This window comes from Thalassophryne amazonica, chromosome 20, assembly GCF_902500255.1.
Source record: "Thalassophryne amazonica chromosome 20, fThaAma1.1, whole genome shotgun sequence".
Classification (NCBI taxonomy): Eukaryota; Metazoa; Chordata; class Actinopteri; order Batrachoidiformes; family Batrachoididae; genus Thalassophryne; species Thalassophryne amazonica.
In genome coordinates, this window is record NC_047122.1 from 26,640,549 (window position 1) to 26,665,363 (window position 24,815).

General features: G+C 44.0%; 1 protein-coding gene across 1 annotated transcript in view; it reads left to right on the forward strand.

The window, feature by feature from the left end:
* Positions 1 to 395: 395 nt before the first annotated feature.
* LOC117502155 (saxitoxin and tetrodotoxin-binding protein 2-like) overlaps positions 396 to 24,815 on the forward strand; it is a 32,081-nt gene continuing 7,661 nt past the window's right edge. Inside the window, exons 1-2 of the mRNA XM_034161185.1 lie at positions 396 to 539; positions 24,429 to 24,580. Of these exons, the coding sequence (XP_034017076.1) occupies positions 414 to 539; positions 24,429 to 24,580 (278 nt within the window). The 5' untranslated portion in view covers positions 396 to 413. The remainder of the gene's footprint in view (positions 540 to 24,428; positions 24,581 to 24,815) is intronic.

Below are 24,815 nucleotides of genomic sequence, written 5' to 3' on the forward strand. Positions count from 1 at the left end.
CATAGCCATATTTGATGGCCTTGAGTAAATAGCAACACATTTTAATTCCTCAATTGGATGTTGGTGGTCGTCTGTATTTGAAATTTATCAGGGGGGATTGGGGGGTGTACTTTTAGAGCAGCTGTAAGTTTCACAACGTAGGATCACAGAGTGATGTAGGATTTGTACTGTTATTTTTTTAAATGATGGTGTTTGTTTGTCATTATGATGAGGTTTTGAATCTTCTGAATCGCTTTACACATAAATACAGCACAGATACAAACACACGAAGCGGTCACACACTGAGACCCCTCTGCACTCGTGCTGAGGAGCAGGTGGAGCTGGCGGGGGGCAAGCAGGGGGGAGGAGAGTGGCGGGGTGCCGGGTCAATATAAAAGCGACCCGCTGCTCTCTGTCTCGATCAGAACAGCGGGATGACAGCTCTGCACCAGCTCGTTGCGGCTCTGCTGCTGGTGGCATTCAGCACCAGCGCAGAACCAGCTGCAGCACTGTGCCACACTCTGCCCCCAAAAATTCCAGCCCACGATTTGCACAACAAGGTGAGTGTATACTTGACCTTTGGCCTCCTCCCTTTTTGTTTTTGTCATGATTCAGGATTTATTTACTTTTCCTTCCATCTTTGAAAAAAGCCGTCATTGTTTAAACAATCTTATTTTGAATGTTTAATGATTCACTGAGAAAACACTTTACAACAACATTAAGTGACCTTTTGCAAGTTTAGGCGATTTAAAACAGCAAACATCCATTTTAAAGTAAATTCAAAGCAGAATATTTCTAACTTAACCAGAGTGATGTTTGCAGATATTCATGATTTAAAAGGTTTTTGAAAACCCAGTCGAACTGAACCAGCTCAAACCAGATAGCAAATCACAGCGCAGCTGGTGAAGTGGCTTTTACAGACTGTGATTTCTCAACAAATAATTCATTGATTAATGTGTTATCAATAGCCAGTATTTGATTTTGGTTTGTTCCATTTCACAGAAATCCATTTATTTTGAAGTAAGTTTCCAGGATCTGTATTTACATGAATTTATTCAATAAATTACTCAAGAGGATTTTGTGACTCTGACTCAAAAAAAAGTGAGCCCACGCCCCATTATCATACTGCTGACCATTGACCTGACTGATATAATCTGTGTTCAAAATACCAGGAGTGTCCACATTAGCTTGATGTGCTGCACAAGAAAAGAAAGTGTTTGAGTTGAATTAAGTTTGTCGATAAGATCAGATATGCAGACTATTCTAAACGTCTGCAGTGACGAAAACTCTCTGTACATGACACATGAGGGAAGCGTGCTCGCCAGCCTGACAGAGTCCACTTATACAAAGAGTAGCAACATGACGAGCAGTGAAAAAAAAATTGTCATGTAACATGTGGTGCCATCTTGGGGCAAAATTCTCATTCGCTTTTAAGCTATCTGCATGTGTATCCAGTTTGTTTATTTATTTATTTATTTATCGCTGAAAATGCAGAGTTGTTGTGCATTCGGATGCACAGACATAACAAGGGGTTCAAGATGAAAAATTTGGGTAAATAAAGTCAGCATGTGGGATGTTAAGCCAACTTCATCTTCAAACCTTTGTGAAGATTTAACTGATTAAAAAAGTTACAAACAGAAAAGGTTAATTTACTGTGTGCATCGACCAGTAATAGCCTGTGTGTGTGTGTGTGTGTGTGTGTGTGTGTGTGTGTGTGTGTGTGTGTGTGTGTGTGTGTGTGTGTGTGTGTGTGTGTGTGTGTGTGTGTGTGTGTCATTAAATTTACTTTTTAAAGAAAAAAAAGGTGTATTTTTAAAGCCCCTCCTATCCAGTTAATGGAAGCAGTTAAATCATTTTAAGTTACGAGCCCTACTTTGTCACATGTAGTATGTTCAAATTCTCTCCAGGCATCATGACATAACCCAAATTATGATTTCTACTATCATGGAAATTACATGCATTCACAATCATCAACCTTCTCACTTCTTATTGGGCAGCGCAGACTTGTTTGAGGTTGGAGCGCTTAAAGAGTTAAAATATGACACACGGGTGATTCTTAGACTACGGCCACTTATTATGTCCTTTGATCATATTGTATGAAAAACAGAAAAAAGGGGAAATTTCACACTTTTATAGTTATCTTTACAATGAAAGTGTGTTAAGAAATTTGTTCTAGTAGTCTATGATGACTTTTTCACCTTTTTTCAGCATCATTATACGCAAATATTGCCGTTTTGTGCTTGTCCCACACCCAGACTTTTGATCTTCAATGATAAAAATGAATGGTAAAGAAACGTTTTTTTGTAATGTTTTAAAATATCTCTGAATAAAATAGTAAAATAATCAAAACATAATTGGGGTATTCAATGTCATACAACTGTTGTGATTTTTTTTTAAACAAAATGTAGTTGTCCCACACTATTGCCGTAATTTCCACCACAACACTGTAATGTCCCTTTAAACAGTCTGTATGAAAGATTGTTTGGGTAGTTTCTATGGAGATAAACAGTGACATCAGAGCACATGTATATAGCGCCAAATCACAACAAACAGTTGCCCCAAGGCGCTTTATATTGTAAGGCAATGGTGTGGTGGAAATTACATTTACAAGGCCAATAGTGCCCGTAGTTAAAGAATCACCCACATATGGCGCATTAATCCTACCCCGGGGACAGCCCTCATATGTCCCCATCACAAACACGGCACTTTATCAGAGTTTTTGGGCAAATTACATGCAAACAAAGTGAAAATGGAAAGAAAAAAGTGGTGATGCAGTGGAAAGTGGACATATGTTGCATTGTAACAAATTGCTGTAAATAAACAGCCATATTCTAACAGTATAATGGTAATATACTGTAGGAAGCAATGCATCCTGGACAGTATTTATGGGCAGCTTGTCGTTTCCAATAAAATACTGCAATATACTGTATAGTGTTGAATTCTGGGAGTGATCTTTGAATAAACAGTAGAGGCAGTAAAAATACAGTTGCGTGCAGGACACATGGAAAAGCGCAGAGGCCATCAGGACTTTCTTCAACTTGTTTTGGATCCATTTCAATCCTACATTATGGACACAGTGAGTTGATTTAAATACCTTCATACAGCTGTCTGGTGTTGTTTGCTTGTACCACTCTGGTAAGCGCTCTTGATGAAACTCCATCACAAATGGTGTAGCATAGTGTAGCCTAAAATAACATTACTCTACTACTGGTTAATTTGGTTTAACAGTAGTAATGTGAGTTGCCTAAGTTGGGTAACATTAATCAATCAATCAATTTTTTTTTTATGTAGCGCCAAATCACAACAAACAGTTGCCCCAAGGCGCTTTATATTGTAAGGCAAGGCCATACAATAATTATGTAAAACCCCAACGGTCAAAACGACCCCCTGTGATCAAGCACTTGGCTACAGTGGGAAGGAAAAACTCCCTTTTAACAGGAAGAAACCTCCAGCAGAACCAGGCTCAGGGAGGGGCAGTCTTCTGCTGGGACTGGTTGGGGCTGAGGGAGAGAACCAGGAAAAAGACATGCTGTGGAGGGGAGCAGAGATCAATCACTAATGATTAAATGCAGAGTGGTGCATACAGAGCAAAAAGAGAAAGAAACACTCAGTGCATCATGGGAACCCCCCAGCAGTCTACGTCTATAGCAGCATAACTAAGGGATGGTTCAGGGTCACCTGATCCAGCCCTAACTATAAGCTTTAGCAAAAAGGAAAGTTTTAAGCCTAATCTTAAAAGTAGAGAAGGTGTCTGTCTCCCTGATCTGAATTGGGAGCTGGTTCCACAGGACAGGAGCCTGAAAGCTGAAGGCTCTGCCTTCCATTCTACTCTTACAAACCCTAGGAACTACAAGTAAGCCTGCAGTCTGAGAGCGAAGCGCTCTGTTGGGGTGATATGGTACTATGAGGTCCCTAAGATAAGATGGGACCTGATTATTCAAAACCTTATAAGTAAGAAGAAGAATTTTAAATTCTATTCTAGAATTAACAGGAAGCCAATGAAGAGAGGCCAATATGGGTGAGATATGCTCTCTCCTTCTAGTCCCTGTCAGTACTCTAGCTGCAGCATTTTGAATTAACTGAAGGCTTTTCAGGGAACTTTTAGGACAACCTGATAATAATGAATTACAATAGTCCAGCCTAGAGGAAATAAATGCATGAATTACTTTTTCAGCATCACTCTGAGACAAGACCTTTCTAATTTTAGAGATATTGCGTAAATGCAAAAATGCAGTCCTACATATTTGTTGAATATGCACTTTGAATGACATATCCTGATCAAAAATGACTCCAAGATTTCTCACAGTATTACTAGAGGTCAGGGTAATGCCATCCAGAGTAAGGATCTGGTTAGACACCATGTTTCTAAGATTTGTGGGGCCAAGTACAATAACTTCAGTTTTATCTGAGTTTAAAAGCAGGAAATTAGAGGTCATCCATGTCTTTATGTCTGTAAGACAATCCTGCAGTTTAGCTAATTGGTGTGTGTCCTCTGGCTTCATGGATAGATAAAGCTGGGTATCATCTGCGTAACAATGAAAATTTAAGCAATACCGTCTAATAATACTGCCTAAGGGAAGCATGTATAAAGTGAATAAAATTGGTCCTAGCACAGAACCTTGTGGAACTCCATAATTAACTTTAGTCTGTGAAGAAGATTCCCCATTTACATGAACAAATTGTAATCTATTAGACAAATATGATTCAAACCACCGCAGCGCAGTGCCTTTAATACCTATGGCATGCTCTAATCTCTGTAATAAAATTTTATGGTCAACAGTATCAAAAGCAGCACTGAGGTCTAACAGAACAAGCACAGAGATGAGTCCACTGTCCGAGGCCATAAGAAGATCATTTGTAACCTTCACTAATGCTGTTTCTGTACTATGATGAATTCTAAAACCTGACTGAAACTCTTCAAATAGACCATTCCTCTGCAGATGATCAGTTAGCTGTTTTACAACTACCCTTTCAAGAATTTTTGAGAGAAAAGGAAGGTTGGAGATTGGCCTATAATTAGCTAAGATAGCTGGGTCAAGTGATGGCTTTTTAAGTAATGGTTTAATTACTGCCACCTTAAAAGCCTGTGGTACATAGCCAACTCACAAAGATAGATTGATCATATTTAAGATCGAAGCATTAAATAATGGTAGGGCTTCCTTGAGCAGCCTGGTAGGAATGGGGTCTAATAGACATGTTGATGGTTTGGATGAAGTAACTAATGAAAATAACTCAGACAGAACAATCTGAGAGAAAGAGTCTAACCAAATACCGGCATCACTGAAAGCAGCCAAAGATAACGATACGTCTTTGGGATGGTTATGAGTCATTTTTTCTCTAATAGTTAAAATTTTATTAGCAAAGAAAGTCATGAAGTCATTACTAGTTAAAGTTAAAGGAATACTCGGCTCAATAGAGCTCTGACTGTTTGTCAGCCTGGCTACAGTGCTGAAAAGAAACCTGGGGTTGTTCTTATTTTCTTCAATTAGTGATGAGTAGAAAGATGTCCTAGCTTTACGGAGGGCTTTTTTATAGAGCAACAGACTCTTTTTCCAGGTTAAGTGAAGATCTTCTAAATTAGTGAGACGCCATTTCCTCTCCAACTTACAGGTTATCTGCTTTAAGCTACGAGTTTGCGAGTTATACCACGGAGTCAGGCACTTCTGATTTAAAGCTCTCTTTTTCAGAGGAGCTACAGCATCCAAAGTTGTCTTCAATGAGGATGTAAAACTATTGACAAGATACTCTATCTCACTTACAGAGTTTAGGTAGCTTCTCTGCAATGTGTTGGTATATGGCATTAGAGAACATAAAGAAGGAATCATATCCTTAAACCTAGTTACAGCGCTTTCTGAAAGACTTCTAGTGTAATGAAACTTATTCCCCACTGCTGGGTAGTCCATCAGAGTAAATGTAAATGTTATTAAGAAATGATCAGACAGAAGGGAGTTTTCAGGGAATACTGTTAAGTCTTCTATTTCCATACCATAAGTCAGAACAAGATCTAAGATATGATTAAAGTGGTGGGTGGACTCATTTACATTTTGAGCAAAGCCAATAGAGTCTAATAATAGATTAAATGCAGTGTTGAGGCTGTCATTCTCAGCATCTGTGTGGATGTTAAAATCGCCCACTATAATTATCTTATCTGAGCTAAGCACTAAGTCAGACAAAAGGTCTGAAAATTCACAGAGAAACTCACAGTAACGACCAGGTGGACGATAGATAATAACAAATAAAACTGGTTTTTGGGACTTCCAATTTGGATGGACAAGACTAAGAGTCAAGCTTTCAAATGAATTAAAGCTCTGTCTGGGTTTTGATTAATTAATAAGCTGGAATGGAAGATTGCTGCTAATCCTCCGCCTCGGCCCGTGCTACGAGCATTCTGACAGTTAGTGTGACTCGGGGGTGTTGACTCATTTAAACTAATATATTCATCCTGCTGTAACCAGGTTTCTGTAAGGCAGAATAAATCAATATGTTGATCAATTATTATATCATTTACCAACAGGGACTTAGAAGAGAGAGACCTAATGTTTAATAGACCACATTTAACTGTTTTAGTCTGTGGTGCAGTTGAAGGTGCTATATTATTTTTTCTTTTTGAATTTTTATGCTTAAATAGATTTTTGCTGGTTATTGGTGGTCTGGGAGCAGACACCGTCTCTACGGGGATGGGGTAATTGTTGGGAAGGTGTCGTAGCATGGACCCACAACAGGGGGCGCAAAAGAACGGACAATGAATAAGCCAAAAAGTAACAATTTAATGTTGTGACAACACACAACTAAACACACAAAATTTGTAAAGTCAATTAACACCAGGTGACGTGTGGGCAGGCTCAAAGATAGAAGACCCCCGACGAGAGAGGAGCCGCGTCCCACACGGCTTCCACCACCAACGGTCTGAAGAACACCGGAGCCGCCAAGTCCCGAGTCCCCAGGTGGCCTCTGTCTTCGGCTGTCGACCCTGGTACTGCTGGCAGAAAACAAAGACAAGATGAATGAGTGTGAAGCCGCACACTCAGTAATCCACAGTCTGCACTCAGTTAGGAGGGAGCACCTCCACCTCCAATCACACACTCGTGCAGCTCCTGTTTAACCACTTATCTTGGTTTGGGGTGTGAGGCGAAGCCGTCGCTGATCACACCAAATGCCAATCCCACAGATAAGGCAGAACACCACAGGATAACGGCTGCAAAAGAAGTTCAGATTATCACTCAACGGTTTGAGTCAGCAGAGAAATTACCTCTTCGGTAGTTGATTTCTCGGTGAGGAGGTGGAGTTGCAGTCCGGCCTTTATGGTGATGGTGATGATGAGGAATGAGTGACAGCTGGAGCTAAGGATGAGTGACAGCTGTCACTTCTTCTGGGTCTGGCGCCCTCTCGTGCTTGGAGCCCGCACTCCAAACAGGGCGCCCTCTGGTGGTGGTGGGCCAGCAGTACCTCCTCTTCAGCGGCCCACATAACAGTAATGAGGGGATGGCAGGGGGAGAGAAGCTGCAGAGAGGTGTGTAAGACTACAACTCTGCTTCCTGGTCCCAACCCTGGATAGTCACGGTTTGGAGGATTTAAGAAAATTGGCCAGATTTCTAGAAATGAGAGCGGCTTCATCCAAAGTGGGATGGATGCCGTCTCTCCTAACAAGACCAGGTTTTCCCCAGAAGCTTTGCCAATTATCTATGAAGCCCACCTCATTTTTTGGACACCACTCAGACAGCCAGCAATTCAAGGAGAACATGCGGCTAAACATGTCACTCCCGGTCCGATTGGGGAGGGGCCCAGAGAAAACTACAGAGTCCGACATTGTTTTTGCAAAGTTACACACCGATTCAATGTTAATTTTAGTGACCTCCGATTGGCGTAACCGGGTGTCATTACTGCCGACGTGAATTACAATCTTACCAAATTTACACTTAGCCTTAGCCAGCAGTTTCAAATTTTCTTCAATGTCGCCTGCTCTGGCCTCCGGAAGACAATTGACTATGGTTGCTGGTGTCGCTAACTTCACATTTCTCAAAACAGAGTCGCCAATAATTCAATAATAATGTGTAAATAATTTAGAGGTGATTCAGCAGAAGGAGTGCTTTAGTTAAGGCACGTGAAGATTACACTGGGAAACAAATCGTTATCTAGATAACTAGATCAATCTAACTGCGCAGATTAAACAGCTAACAGATACAGCAAAACACCGCTGTGCTCCGGAACAGGAAGTGATACAATTCCGCTCAGACCCCTCCATGATTTCTAAGTGGAAGAACTTGCAAAATCACATGGTGTTCAAATACTTACTTTCCTCACTGTATCCTAATTTAATTATTTTTAATTTCCTCTTATTCACCCATGAACTGTTTCACCCTTTTCAACTTAAACTAGAACTGTCTTTAACTCACCAGTATTTACAGTGAGGCAAATAAGTATTTGATCCGCTGTTGATTTTGCAAGTTTTCCCACTGACAAAGAATGGAGAGGTCTATAATTTTTATCATAGGTGAGAGACAGAATCGAAAAACAAAATTCAGAAAATCACATTGTATGATTTTTAAATAATAAATTTGCATTTTATTGCATGAAATAAGTATTTGATCACCTACCAACCAGCAAAAATTCTGTCTCTCGCAGACCTGTCAGTTTTTCTTTAAGAAGCCCTCCTGTACTTGTTACCTGTATTAATTGCACCTATTGGAACTTGTTACCTGTATAAAAGGCACCTGTCCACACATTCAGTCAATCACACTCCAACCTTTCCATTCCTCTACCATTCCTCTACCAGGTCAGCCAGTAGTTAGTAGTTGGATGGAGAGGGCATGTTCTGTGACTACCCACATCCTGCAGGCAACGCCAATTGTGACCATAGGACCTTTGTGGCAGGTACAGCAGTGGGATTGAACCCAGACGGCTCGCACTAAAGACCATTCCTCTATCAGGTCAGCCAAAGGGGAATTCCCCGTTAGCCAAGCTAGCAGGAACATCTTTTCAATCAGGACCTGGGACCTTCATCCCGCTACACTAACTTTAGCATCGGTCCTGTTTTTAAGTTATAAAATACATCTATCAAGTGTTTCGGAAGACCATAGCAGGTTGGTTTAACATAAAAAAGGTAAATATGTTGGGAAAGTGAATGCACGGACCCACGTTAGGGGGCGTAAATGAGCGGTCAATAGGAATTCCAATAAATAACAATTTATTATGCAAAAGTGCAAACAGAAGACGAATATGCTGAGTCCAATTAATAACAAAATGGTGACACGTGGGCAGGCCCAAGGGTAGGAGACGCATATCCAGAGAAGAGCTGGAACCTACGAAGTTCCACCGCCAGCCGGAGGCCTGCAATACACCAGAGCCGCCAAGTCCTGGTCCCCCAGGTGGCTACCGCTCAAGGCTGTCAGACCGGTACTGCTGGCAGGAGCAAAAACAGGTTAAGGTGGGTGTGTGTACACCCAGCAAACAGTCAGCAACTCACAGTTATCCTCTTGGAGGAATAAATCCAGATACTCTCAGAGTGCAGAGGAAAAACTGGAGGACATGCAGTGTCAAATGTTATACTCAGTAAGTCAGAAGTGAGGAGTGGAGACGCCAACTCCTCCAACTTCCACAAACTCAGCTACAAGCTGCAAGTATACGAGGTCTGTTAGAAAAGTATCCGACCTTTTTATTTTTTTCAAAAACCATATGGATTTGAATCACATGTGATTGCATCAGCCAAGCTTGAACCTTCGTGCGCATACGTGAGTTTTTTCACGCCTGTCACTTGTGTCATTCGCCTGTGAGCAGGCTTTGTGTGAGCAGTGGTCCACCCCTCTCGTCGGATTTTTATTGCAAATAAAATGTCTGAACGATTTGGAGCTTTGCTGCATCAATTTTTTCCAGAAACTGTGAGAGACCTCCAGGTGGACACCATTCGGAAAATTCAGATACGTTTCAGGGACGATTTTATGGGGATTACACAGATTAGATTAGATTAGACAGGAGTGCTCCAGCTGGTTTAAAGACCGCCCACAGCTGCTGAGAGCACGCCGCGCTCCGAGTGCCGATCGACAGGCTGATTCAACCAGATCATTTCCAACGTGAAGGCTTTGTTGATCCGGGACGTCGTCTGACTTACACAAAAATGGCAGGAGACATGGACATCAGTACTTTTTCGGCACATTCCACTGTTACAGGAGTTTTTTTCATGGAAAGAGGAGCAGAATGCGCCATGGAGCTGTTCATGGCGCGGCACAAAACCACCTCCGTGTTGGTCTCACAGGACGGCTTTGAGATGGCTTTCAGACGGCTTTCGGTGGCTTTTCAGTCGTGTGACTATCCGAGAAATTGTGGATGAGCCTGGACATGCCAGAACATGTCCTGTGAGGCTTCATCACTGCGTTGCCTTGCGCCATGTGGCACCGCCGCAACGCGCGGAATTCCTCCGCACGTCTGTCTCAATGTGCCGAAAAAGTGCTGATGTCCACGTCTTCCGCAATTCCTGTGCTAGTCAGACAACGTCCTGGATAAAACACAGCATCCAGTTTGGAAATGAACGGCACATTCTACTGTTACAGGAGTTTTTGTCATGGAAAGAGGAGCAGAGGAATTCCGTGCGTCGCGGCGGTGCCACATGGTGCAAAGCAATGCCGCGATGAAGCCTCACAGGACATGTTCTGGCATGTCCAGGCTCATCCACAATTTCTCGGCTTGTCGGGGTGTTCCCAGTAGAAATCCGCCAGGAGGGCGGGATCCAAAATGAAGCTCCTCTTCACCCAGGAACGTTCTTCTGGACCATAACCCTCCCAGTCTACCAGGTATTGGTACCCCGACCCCTCCGACGTACATCAAGGAGTTTCTTGACCGTCCACGCGGGTTCTCCGTCGATGATGTTGGCAGGAGGCAGCGCCGGTCCGAGGGTGCAGAGGTCAGATGTGTGGTACGGCTTGATCCTGGAAACATGAAAAACCGGGTGTATCCGCAGTGAAGCTGGGAGCTGGAGCTTCACCGCGGCCGGGCTGATCACCTTGAGGATCTTGAAGGGTCCGATGAAACGGTCAGTCAACTTGGGGGAGTCCGTTTGCAGAGGGATGTTTTTGGTTGAGAGCCAAACCTCCTGCCCGGGCTGATATGCTGGGGCCGGGGCTCGTCGGCGGTCTGCATGGTCCTTAGCCCGCATCCGGGCCTTCAGGAGAGCAGAGCGGGCTTTCTTCCACACCTGATGGCATCTCCTGAGATGGGCCTGGACCGAGGGCACCTCGACCTCTCCCTCGACAGCTGGAAACAATGGGGGCTGGTACCCCAAACAGACCTTGAACGGGGAGAGGCTGGTAGATGATGAGATTTGGCTATTGTGTGCATACTCGATCCAGGCCAGATGTTGACTCCAGGCCATCGGGTGCACTGAGGTGACACATCTCAATGCTTGCTCCAGGTCCTGGTTGGCCCGCTCTGCTTGACCGTTAGTCTGAGGGTGGTACCCGGACGACATGCTCACCGTGGCCCCCAGCTCCCTACAGAAGCTCCTCCAGACCTGCGAGGAGAACTATGGACCATGGTCAGATACTATGTCAGTCGGGATACCATGCAGACGCACGATGTGGTAGACCAGGAGGTCTGCAGTTTTCTGGGCTGTCGGGAGCTTCGGGAGGGCCATGAAGTGGGCTGCCTTGGATAACCGGTCCACTATCGTCATGATGACCGTCTTTTCCTGAGACGCAGGGAGACCCATGACGAAATCCACTCTGATGTGCGACCAGGGGCGACGAGGCACAGGCAATGGCTGGAGGACTCCTGTCTCCAGCTGATGTGAAGCCTTGCCCCTGGCACAGGTGGTACAACCCGGATGTAGTCCCTGGTGTCTGCTTCGACTGACGGCCACCAGAACCACTGCCAGACCACTGCCACGGTTCTTCGCATCCCCGGATGGCAGGAGAGCTTGGAACCGTGACAGAAGTCCAATACGGCAGTCCAAGCATCTGGTGGCACATACAGCCTGTTGGGAGGACCACCTCTGGGATCCGGATGACGCATCAGGGCCTCCCTTTCCACACCCTCCACGTCCCATGTGAGGGCTGCGACGATAGTGGATTCCAGTAAGATGGTGTCCGGTGGGTCGAACAGCCTTGCTCCAGCTTCCTCTTCATGCACATGGGACAATGCGTCAGACCAGATGTTCTTGGTCCCGGGGCAGTAGGTGATCTTGAAGTTGAAGTGTCCGAAAAACAGTGACCATCGGGCTTGCCTGGGGTTCAGATGCTTAGTGGTCTGGATGTATTCCAGGTTCCGATGGTCAGTGAGAACCACAAATGGGACCACAGCTCCCTCCAACATATGTCTCCACTCCTCAAGGGCCTCTTTCACCGCCAGGAGTTCCCGATTGCCAACGTCATAGTTCCATTCTGCAGGGGTTAACCTGCGGGAGTAGTAAGCACAGGGGTGGAGAACACTATCGGACTCCCTGCTCTGGGACAGCATGGCTCCTATCCTTGAGTCAGGGGCATCCACTTCAACAATAAACTGGTGGTTAGGATCGGGCTGCACCAGAACGGGTACAGTCGAAAACCAGTGTTTCAACTCCCTAAAAATGGCTTCGCACCGATCCGACCAGGTGAAGGGGACTTTTGTGGAGGTCAGGGCTGTAAGGGGGCCGACTACCTGACTATAGCCCTTAATGAACCTCCTGTAGAAATTGGCGAACCCTAGGAACTGTTGCAGCTTCCTACGATTTACCGATTGGGGCCAATCTCTCACCGCAGCTACCTTAGCTGGATCAGGTGCGACGGAGTTGGAGGAGATAATGAACCCCAAGAAGGACAGAGAGGTGCGGTGGAAGTCGCACTTCTCGGCCTTCACAAACAGCCGGTTCTCCAATAACCGCTGAAGGACCTAACGGACATGCTTAACATGAGTCTCAGGATCCTGGGAGAAGATGAGGATATCGTCTAGATATACGAAGATGAATCGGTGCAGGAAATCCCATAGAATGTCATTAACCAAAGCTTGAAACGTCGCGGGGGAGTTGGTGAGGCCGAACGGCATGACCAGGTACTCAAAGTGACCTAAGGGGGTGTTAAATGCCGTCTTCCATTCGTCTCACTTCCGTATCCGAACCAGATGGTAAGCATTCCTAAGATCCAGTTTTGTGAATATTTTGGCTCCATGCAGGGGCATGAACACTGAATCCAACAGAGATAACGTGTATCGGTTGCGAACCGTGATCTCGTTCAGCCCTCTATAATCAATGCATGGATGGAGACCGCCATCCTTCTTGCCCACAAAAAAGAAACCTGCACCTAACCGGGATGAAGAATTTTGGATTAGCCCGGCAGCTAATGAGTCCCGGATGTAGGTCTCCATTGATTCACGTTCAGGACTTGAGAGGTTGTACAGCCTGCTGGACGGATACTCAGCGCCTGGAACCAAATCAATGGCACGATCATACGGTCGGTGAGGGGGCAGGGTGAGTGCCAGATCCTTGCTGAAGATGTCAGCAAGGTCATGATACTCAGCCGGCACCTCCGTGAGATTGGGGGGGACTCTGACCTCTTCTTTAACTTCATCGCCAGGTGGCACCGAGGATATCAAACACTACCGGTGGCAGGTTCGCTCCATTGAGCCACAAGCCCAGACGGCCATTCAATCCGGGGATTGTGTTTTATCATCCATGGATAACCCAAAATAACTCTGGAGGTAGAAGGTGTTACATAAAACACAATCTCCTCCCTGTGATTACCAGAGACAACCAAGGTTAAAGGCTGTGTCTGGTGTGTTATTTCTGGTAGTAGGGTGCCATCTAGTGCCCGCACCTTCAATTGTGAAGGAACGGCCACCAGAAGGAGCCCCACAGCTTTAGCCCACTTACTATCCAGTAGGTTCCCTTCCGATCCTGTCAATCAGTGCTGGAGCAGTAAGGGGTTAAGTCCCACAGAGGATTGTGAGTGGGAGTCGTGCGCATTTGCGTGGGACACCCGTGTGGTTTGTATGGCTCACTCTTAGCCCAGTCTCTAAGGTTGAGCTTTGTTGTTTAACCTCCTGGGGCCCCTTATTCTGCGCATGCTCATTCGAGCCGCAGTAAACACACTCTCCACATGCCAGTCTCCTTTGTTTTTCCTTTACTGTCACTTTCGCCCTGCTCGTTTCCATAGCAACGTCAGCAGGGGGAGCTGGTGTAACACGGAGAACCCTGGCTTTGGAGTGGGGAGAGGATGGCACTAATTCAGATCTGGAGGGGAGAGGGACAGCGCGCACCCGGCCACGCCCTTCATCTCGCTCCCGCTTGAATTCCTCAAGCCGATTGTCTAAGCGTATAACCAGATCAATAAACCCATCTAAATCCCGCGGCTGATCCTTAGCCACCAGATGCTCCTTTAGGGCCGGAGACAGCCCGTTTACAAAGGCGGCGTGGAGTGAGACTGCATTCCAACCGGACCTCGCTGCTGCGATGCGGAAGTCGATTGCATAATCAGCTGCACTCCGCCGTCCCTGTCTCATTGACAGCAGCATATTGAAGCGGCCTCGCCTCTGTTGGGATGATCAAACACCAGTCAAAACTCCCTTATAAACTCAGTATAAGTAGAGAGGACCCGTGAATCTCGTTCCCAGAGCGCCGTAGCCCAGGCGCGTGCTCTGCTCCGAAGTAAATTAATTACGTAAGCCACCCGGCTGTGCTCAGATGCGTACATAACGTGCCGTTGTGAAAAAACGAGCGCGCACTGCATCAGGAAGTCCACACACATTTCAACACAACCACCGTACGTTTCTGGGGGACTTATGTAAGCTTCGGGCGACGAGGGGGGGACCTCTGAATGACCACTGGATTAACTCTGTTTGGCGGCTGATCCACTGGAGGGGGAGCAGCTGCAGCCGCACCTGGCGCACGCGCGTCTACCTGCGCGGTGAGAGCCTCCATCCAACGGCTGAGGTGAGTGTCCTGCTCAGTTAATAAATCCAACCGAGCAGTGAGGTTAGACAGAATGTGCTGCAGCTCACCCAGCAATCGTCCTGGTGGATCCTGCGCACCTTGCACTTCATTGATCGGTCAGGTAGGAGGTAAACGCCCCTCGGAGTCCATGACATGGCCGAGTTATCCTGTTGGGAAAGTGAATGCACGGACCCACGTTAGGGGGCGTAAATGAGCGGTCAGTAGGAATTCCAATAAATAACAATTTATTATGCAAAAGTGCAAACAGAAGATGAATATGCTGAGTCCAGTTAATAACAAAATGGTGACACGTGGGCAGGCCCGATGGTAGGAGACGCCTATCCAGAGCCGGAACCCACGAAGTTCCACCGCCAGCTGGAGGCCTACAATACACCAGAGCCGCCAAGTCAGAAGTGAGGAGTGGAGACGCCAACTCCTCCAACTTCCACAAACTCGGCTACAAGCTGCAAGTATAAGTCACAACTGCAAAGACTTCAGTTACAATGAATGTGCGTACGGCACAAAACGTCTGAGTATGTTTACCTGTGTGGTAAGCTGATAACTCGGCAGAGTTATGGTGTCTCTCCCAGGCTTTTATGGATGAGGTGATGATGATGGGAATCAGCTGTCAGCCTAACGGTGACCTGAAAAAGCCAGTGCGCCTTCAGGAGCCCAAAAAAGTGCCAAAATGGCAGGGCGCCATCTGGTGGTGGGCCAGCAGTACCTCCTCTTCGGCAGCCCACAAACAAAATATTACTCACAGATGTATGCTCTTTAGGGTTTTAGTGGGAAAAAATTAAGATAAAGTGAAATAAAACAAAGAACCAACGAAGCAGCAGAGCAAAGATCAAAGCACTTCTTCATTGGTTCAAGGTTCAAAGCAAAGCCGTGCTGCAGAAACGCTTGATTACAGACCCGCTGCAGCATCTTAGAGAAATGATCATTTTCCTGATAAACACCCCCAAAAACAACGGCCACTCTGAAGAACCGATAAGGGAATCATTAAGTAAAAACGCTATTGATGTCAATGGATCAAATCATTTCTTAAGGATACCCGAAAAGGACGGTTCCTGACATATATATATATATACGCTTGTTTACACTTTACATTTACAACGAAACCTCAGCCTCCCCAGCAAGAATGTGATTATGCACAAGATTTGACATCGTAAAGGCGTCAATACTCACCAACTTCAGTTACCTGAGCCGCAGACTATTACTCCTCCTACTGGATTTTAAACAGCTATGGGCAGTGCAATTGTTACCTCTTAGTTTATACTGTAAATAACATGTCTATTGTTGTCTCTTGCACCTTATTGCACTTTTTTTTTTTATCTTTTATATTTAATCTTTGCTGCTACTGACTGTTTGTCACCAACGAAGTTTTGTTGTTTATCTCTTATATTTCCTTCTGGTTATGATTTCTGGGCATCTCACCTGCAGAAGTGATGATAAAGAAAACTTATCAGCCTTCACGTCTGTGTCGCTTCACATCACTCACACTCAGACATCTCACTCTATTAGTGATTGGTGTCTGCTTTATGACGCCTGATTCACACAACTCCACCTACTGGCTGAGTACTGCAACTACATAAAAAATGTAACCAGACCTGCTGGAAAATGAATGAAATCGCAGAGAAAATACAAATACAGTAAATTTAACATGTTTTAAAGTCCTTGGCTGTTTTCATGAGTTTATTTTAAATGGGGGGGGGGGGGGGGGGGGGGGCATGTGATGTCTCTACAAACACTCAGTGCCACACTAACACTTACCAATACAACCTCTCCCATTTGCCTTGTCTTCCCTTCTCCACTGGGAACTGAAAAAACTGCACTTTTGGCAACTGCTTCGGTGACTGCAGCCGAAAACAAAACAGTACAGTATTTTCCATGTGAAGTAATGCTGTGTTTGTGTTGCCCAATGGAAGAATGTCCCTGGAAGTGGTCAAATCCCGCAATATTACACCGGGGTTCAAATGAGACTGCGCTGCCCTATTTGCTACTCAATGTTTCAAACAAACCAACATCCCTTTACAAGCAATCTGATATTGGCACTTATACTCATAGACCTACCTCTCAGTCCAATTTCAATAAATAAACAAAAACCAAACAGTCCTCCCGCACCCCCAAGAAAATAAATAAATAAATAACATTCAAAATACTCCCTAACCTGTCCCGTGTGCATTGTACATGTATAGTTATATTGCATTGTGCAAGTGTTGCTTCAGTAGTTCGACACAATTGGCCCCAAAATGGCACCATATTCTCAGTTGTCACTACTCTCTGTATAAAGGGACTCTACAGCCTAACCGGAACCACAACAGGTAACGCCAGCTTGCTGAGGTATGTGGCTCACTAAGGCCCTGTCACACCTTGTCAATTTAGTCTGCATATGCCGACTGTATTAAAAATGCTGGAATATGCTGGCGTACGTCTAATTATGCAGCTGTCACATCTTGATGATTTCATCAGCTTATGCTGACAGTCCCATTTCCATCGAGTGGTTCAGGTCAGTTGTTTGGCAGGTGGAACACTTAAATATTGACAAGCACTTCATTGAGTGCAAGCATGCTGTCGCGCAGCATCTCTTCTCCACACGGAGGCAAAACAGAGTAATTTAACATTATTTTATTTTTGTCTTGGTGGATCAGGGGATTTATTTTCATTATGTGCAGAATGATGATGAGTCAATTGATGGACGTGGCAAATCTTGTCGTGAATGAATGATGTCCCCCCCCCCTGTCTGATCAGATGGAGGGACCAATCAAATCACTGGTCAGGGTGTGATCGGTCCACCCGTGCAGTATGATTAGATGGGGGGACCGATCTAACCATGACACCAGCATCCTCAGGCTGAGAAATGCACCTGGAACAGAGAAACCACAGAGGGACTTGTTTTAAAATGCTGTGTTTCCAGCCACAACCAGGAATTGAAGTACTTTCAGATCTCGTTTTCCAATATCAGTACGCTTTATGTGGATAGGTTTTTGGCAGGCTGTGATGATGAATCTGACTGAAACAAACAGGTAAGATTAAGACTTTGGATTTACTCCATGTATGGTATTAGAAAACAGTCTTGTTATGTGTCCGACGCGGGTTGAGGAGCGGACCTGCGTCAGACGGAACCCAGCGCTACAAATAACCAGAAAAGCGGTTCCAAAAACAATATATTTATTCACCCACTGGTGGCATAAAAAGTGTAAAAAACCAAAATAGCGTCCTTCTGGTGAGTGAAGGCTGGCACGCTCTCCAGCGCCCAAAAGGATCGAAGCCCGGCGCTCCTGGACCCACTACCACCGCCAAACACCCCCCAGGTGGACACGACAAACCGACTCTCTGCGAAGCATAGAAGAGGTGAGGTAAGTTAGCAGTTACAACTAATATCCTTCAAAAGACACACACTATCAGCAACACATACAGGTCTGTATTTTAAGCTTTATGCAAATAAGCAGCTTCTCACAACAGGTGGAGGACCACTTGTCCGCATGCCACAGCAGTGAGAAGCGAGCTGCACAATCCTCATCACAATTCAAGTATACTGCGTAACAAAATACCAAGTTACTATCAACAATTAGTCAAACACTTAATCACCTTTGATGTGTGCTGACAGCATGTGTCCCTCACCCTTCCTTGCTTCACGGGCTCGATGTGTCAAACCCAGGCGCGGTCCTCAGCGTCTCACAAACGACATCACAAGGTCGAGTTCCCGGCAGTTCTGCTTGAATCACACATGACTTAAATGCAGAACGCCATCCAATTATCTGCTTCAGCTGAAAGTCTTTAAGGTTGCATGTGAGCACCATTCACAGGTGCTGCACATGATGTTGATGAGGGTGAAGGATTCTTCAGCCAGCACCTTCTCCACAGACAAATCAGTTCTCATGCCACCTGGAGAGCAAAGAAAAGAAAAGAACACCAAAATATCCAGCCACACCCCCCAACACACAACACAGTCTGTTTGCATGATGACTGCAGCTTTCAGCCAATCAATGGACAGCATCAGTGGACAGCATCAATGGACATATGAGTAAATTACAAAAAAACATGTTTCAAAAATTGCATAACTTATCCACAACTTTCAGGTTCAGGTTCAGATGACTTTATTCGTACCCGTAGGTAGATTTGACTTGCAGCAAACAGAAAGGGGCGTCCATGTTAGTCAAACACAACAATAACAATGAAAACACTAAAAACACTAACAAGAACATGTGCAAAACAAAATGTACACAAACACCACCGGGGACTCACAAGCTTACTAAACCACTAAAAAAGAAGCCTCAGGAAAAAACCACTAAAGATGGTCAGCATAAAACTGATGTGCAAAGGGCAAATAAATATATAAATATGTGCCAAACCTACTAAGATTTGTTCAAATGCACAATTGCCGCTGGGACAAAACTACTCCTGTAGCATTTTGTCCTACACCTTGGGACTTTAAACCTACGGCCAGAAGGTAGGAGCTGAAATTCATTAGCCAGGGGATGGGAGTCATCAACAGTGATGCAGCTGGTTATCCGCTGTAAATGTTTGGTGTACAGGGACTCTAAACTCAGCTGCGACTCACCAATCAGCCGACTGGACCATTTAATAATCTGACCCAGTCTGTTCCTGTCCTTCAGTGTCAGACTGCCAAACCATGCCACCAAAGAAAAAGATAAAACAGATTCAATAAAAGCACGATAAAATAGTGTTAACATGGTTCGGCCGATGTGGAAGTAGGACAGTTTCCTGAGGCAGAACAAGCGCTGGTGTCCCTTCTGCACACCGCCTCACAGTTTGCCTCAAACTTCAGCGAATTATCAATAATAGTCCCGAGGTATTTATAAGTTTGCACTATTTCAACTGGTTGACCATTAATTTTGTGTTGTCAGGTGTGCTACCATGCTTCCTGAAATCAGTGACCATATCTTTAGTTTTTGATGTATTGATCTGAAGATATGAGTCATCACACCATTTAACAAAATGGTCAACTACAGGGCCGTGGCTGCTCTCATTGTCCCGCAGCAGACTGACAATCACTGTGTCATCCGCGTATTTTACAATGAACCTGTTTTTAAAAGTGCTCTGACCGATACTGGTGTAAAGAATAAAAAACAAAGGTGAGAGCACACACCCTTGTGGCGAGCCAGTAGAAGAACACACTGTGATAAAATCCCATTCACTCTGAGTTTCTGTGTTCTGTTTGTTAAAAAGTCTAAAATCCAGCCCACAAGATTGTTGCTTAATTAAAATGTTCTAAAAGCCTTTGGGTTAAAATACAAGGTTGAATTGTGTTAAAAGCTGAGGAGAAGTCAATAAATAAAAGCCGGGTGTGACACCCACTTCCCTCCAGATGCCTAAAAAGCAAATTAAGCAGTGAGTGTGGTGTCTTCCACTCCTCTGTTAGGCCTGTAAGCAAATTGTAACGGATCAAGTGCATGCATAGTGTTTTTTAGCATTTCAGACCGTACCAATTTCTCAAAAATTTTCATCGGAATTGATGTTAGAGCAACAGGCCTAAAATCATTCAAAGTTGTGGGATTACTGGATTTAGGAACTGGGACCACAACCACACTTTGGGAACATGCTGTGTTTCCAAAGGCTGGTTAAAAATATGATAAAAAACTGGACTCAGCGCTTTTGCACAAGATTTGAGTAAGTGGCCACAGATATTATCTGGACCATGACTCTTGTTTACTTTTGTGCTAAGGAAGGCTTTTTCTACAACCCCTGGCAAAAATTATGGAATCACCGGCCTCGGAGGATGTTCATTCAGTTGTTTAATTTTGTAGAAAAAAAGCAGATCACAGACATGACACAAAACTAAAGTCATTTCAAATGGCAACTTTCTGGCTTTAAGAAACACTATAAGAAATCAGGAAAAAAATTGTGGCAGTCAGTAACGGTTACTTTTTTAAACCAAGCAGAGGGAAAAAAATATGGACTCACTCAGTTCTGAGGAATAAATTATGGAATCACCCTGTAAATTTTCATCCCCAAAACCAACACCTGCATCAAATCAGATCTGCTCGTTAGTCTGCATCTAAAAAGGAGTGATCACACCTTGGAGAGCTGTTGCACCAAGTGGACTGACATGAATCATGGCTCCAACACGAGAGATGTCAGTTGAAACAAAGAAGAGGATTATCAAACTCTTAAAAGAGGGTAAATCATCACGCAATGTTGCAAAAGATGTTGGTTGTTCACAGTCAGCTGTGTCTAAACTCTGGACCAAATACAAACAACATGGGAAGGTTGTTAAAGGCAAACATACTAGTAGACCAAGGAAGACATCAAAGCGTCAAGACAGAAAACTTAAAGCAATATGTCTCAAAAATCAAAAATGCACAACAAAACAAATGAGGAACGAATGGGAGGAAACTGGAGTCAATGTCTGTGACCGAACTGTAAGAAACCGCCTAAAGGAAATGGGATTTATATACAGAAAAGCTAAACGAAAGCCATCATTAACACCTAAACAGAAAAAAACAAGGTTACAATGGGCTAAGGAAAAGCAATCGTGGACTGTGGATGACTGTATGAAAGTCATATTTAGTGATGAATCTCGAATCTGCATTGGGTAAGGTGATGATGCTGGAACTTTTGTTTGGTGTCGTTACTGACTGCCACAATTTTTTTTTCTTGATTTCATATAGTGTTTGTTAAAGCCAGAAAGTTGCCATTTGAAATGACTTTAGTTTTGTGTCATGTCTGTGATCTGCTTTTTTTCTACAAAATTAAACAACTGAATGAACATCCTCCAAGGCCAGTGATTCCATAATTTTGCCAGGGGTTGTATATCCCATTGGTTAAAGGAAAAATGCTGGGGGTCACGGAGCCTGGGACCAAGTTCCGGGTTTCCTTACTAAATCGGATACGTTAAAACAATTTAAAAAAAACAATTAAGAGCATTAGCTAGTTCAGTATCTGAATTGAAACCATTTAAAGTAATGTTTGTGCTATTTTCCATATTTTGGAGGCATGCAATGGCCTTCATACTAGACCACGCTGACCCAAGGTTATGAGCAGCCATCTTCTTCTCCAACTCAGACTTGTAGCTCTGTTTTGCTTTAAGAATCTCTGTTTTAAGCTCCTTGGTGACTAAAAGAAGGTCTGAGTCTACTCCCTTTTTAAAGGCATCCTTCTTTTTCTTTATACAAGACTTCACTGATTTAGTGACCCAGGGTCCGTTGTTGGGATAAATTTTAACTTTCCTACAGGGAACAATCATGTCTCTACAAAAAGTGACATAAGAGCATATGACATCAGTGAGTTCATCCAAGTTATCAGAGGACTGCTTAAACATGTCCCAGTCAGTACAGATAAAACATTCCTGCAAACAGAACTCAGAATCAGCAGTCCAGACTTTAACCTCCTTGGTTTGTACTTTTCCCCTCTTTAGAACAGTCTTGTAGGTTGGCAGAAGATGCACACAATTATGATCTGCAGAACCCAACAGAGGAAGAGGGAGTGATTTAAAAGCATCTTTAATTGACCCATAACATAAATCCAAAGTCTTACCACGCCTGGTTGGGCAGGTAACATATTGATAGAAGTTTGTTAGGTTTTTTTCCAAAGAGACCTGATTAAAATCTCCCAAGATAAATTCGGGGCATCCAGGTGAGATGGACTGCAATTTGTGGACAACATTAAAAACAGTACTAGAGGCTCAGGTAGCATTTGCCTTTGGGTGAATGTATAGTACTGTTATAAAAAGTTGTGGGAATTCACGGGGCAGATAAAAAGGATGCAGTGACACAGATAAAAGTTCAACATCTGGTGTGCAGATTTTCTCTCTGACAGTCACAGAGGTGCAGTATTGTTTGTTGACGTACAAACATACCCCACCTCCTTGTGTTTTTTCCCGTCACTTCAGTCTGACGATCAAGACGAAGCGGAGCTCCAAAATCATCGATGAGCAGATCAGCGTCTTGGTCTTCCTCAGTGAGCCATGTCTCCATAAAGGCCATGACACAAGTGTTCTTAAAATCCTTTTGGAAGTGGACGTTTCCTTGTAGTTCATCCACTTTATTTCTCAGGGACTGGACATTTCCCATAATCACGGCGGGCAGGGGGATCCTGGTGAGCTGTTGTTTACGCACACGCAGCCTGACACCACCTCATCTCCCCCGCTTTCTCCTCTTTTTCTTTATCGAATCACTTTTATTAAAGACCAGATAATTAAGATCCCTCGGGATAAATTCTGGTAATATGATCTAATATGATACGCGATTCAGACCGACACAGTCCAGCTGCATTAACACGTCTCTGGAGTAAGTATGACATGTCCCTGTCGGATTGACAGCTCCGGTGAGATCCCTCACAAACAGGGTACGCAATAAAAGCCACAATGCAGCAAAATAAAGCAGATCCATTTCATTTAGCAGCAGAATGGGCCTTCACACAACAATAAACATACAATGGAGGCATAAAGACACTCAAAAACAAGTATTCAAACAATAAACTCAAACGCCAAACTCTCGCTGCCGATCGTTGCGTGCGCATGCGCCCTCACGTTCCTTTTGTCACACACGTGTGGGAACGTATGAGTCATACGCTGGCATGCGTCAAAACTTTTTCAAGGTACGAGGCAGATTACAACGTATATGGGTGATTCTTTAACTACGGGCACTATTGGCCTTGTAAATGTAATTTCCACCACACCATTGCCTTACAATATAAAGCGCCTTGGGAAAACTGTTTGTTGTGATTTGGCGATATATACATGTGCTCTGATGTCACTGTTTATCTCCATAGAAACTACCCAAACAATCTTTCATACAAACTGTTTAAAGGGACATTACAGTGTTGTGGTGGAAATTACGGCAATAGTGTGGGACAACTACATTTTGTTTAAAAAAATCACAACAGTTATATGACATTGAATACCCCAATTATGTTTGATTATTTACTGATATTTTATTCAGAGATATTTTAAAACATTAGAAAAAACTTTTACCATTCATTTTATCATTGAAGATCAAAAGTCTGGGTGTGGGACAAGCACACAACGGCAATATTTGCATATAATGATGCTGAAAAAAGGTGAACAAGTCATCATAGACTACTAGAACAAATTTCTTAAAACACTTTCATTGTAAAGATAACTATAAAAGTGTGAAATTTCCCCTTTTTTCTGTTTTTCATACAATATGATCAAAGGACATAATAAGTGCCCGTAGTCTAAGAATCACCCATATCAATGTGCTTCAGTGTGCTCTTAGCTTATAAAGAACTTACCCATAACTTACGTACACCTGCATATGTCCAGCGATTTTAATACAGTTGGCATACGCTGGCTAAATCGTCAAGATGTGACAAGGGTGTAACTGAGCATACAAGCTCAAAGTGAGTCCACTAATTTAGTCCACATGAAGCAGGAGCCAGAACACCAGCATAATGTTTGTCCTCAAACAAGGCCATACCTTCAGTCAGGATAAGGGGACAGATTCATAAATCACAGATTTTTAGTGTTAAAGTCTAGTTAAATGTGCCTGTGTTACAAATTCTCACCTGTACCAATTGCAGGATTCTCATGGTTTCTCCTTTCCTGTAACCCCCCCCCAAAACCCCTCCGCAGGTTCATGGGAACTGGACCCTGGTCTGGGCAGTCGCTGACTATGATGATGGCAACGAACTGCTGAAGAAACTTAACAACTCCCATGTTGAGCTGGACTTTCATACCCACGACGACACCACAGACATCATCTTCAATGAGAGGAACATGTTTAGGTAGACATTAATCATCTTGCAATGGACAAAACTAAATGTTTGCTTCTCTTTATGAATGTTACTTCATTAAGAATATCTTGGAGATGGAGTCTCTGACTTCTTCCAAGTGAATTCTGGAATGTCTCCTGTGTTCAGGCTCCTCCTGTGTTTGGAACTTGGTGGTCTGAATGTTCGGTTGGTTTATGGAAATCAGCGACTCTGATGGCTTTGTTGGCAAGGAAAGTTTTATTTAGCT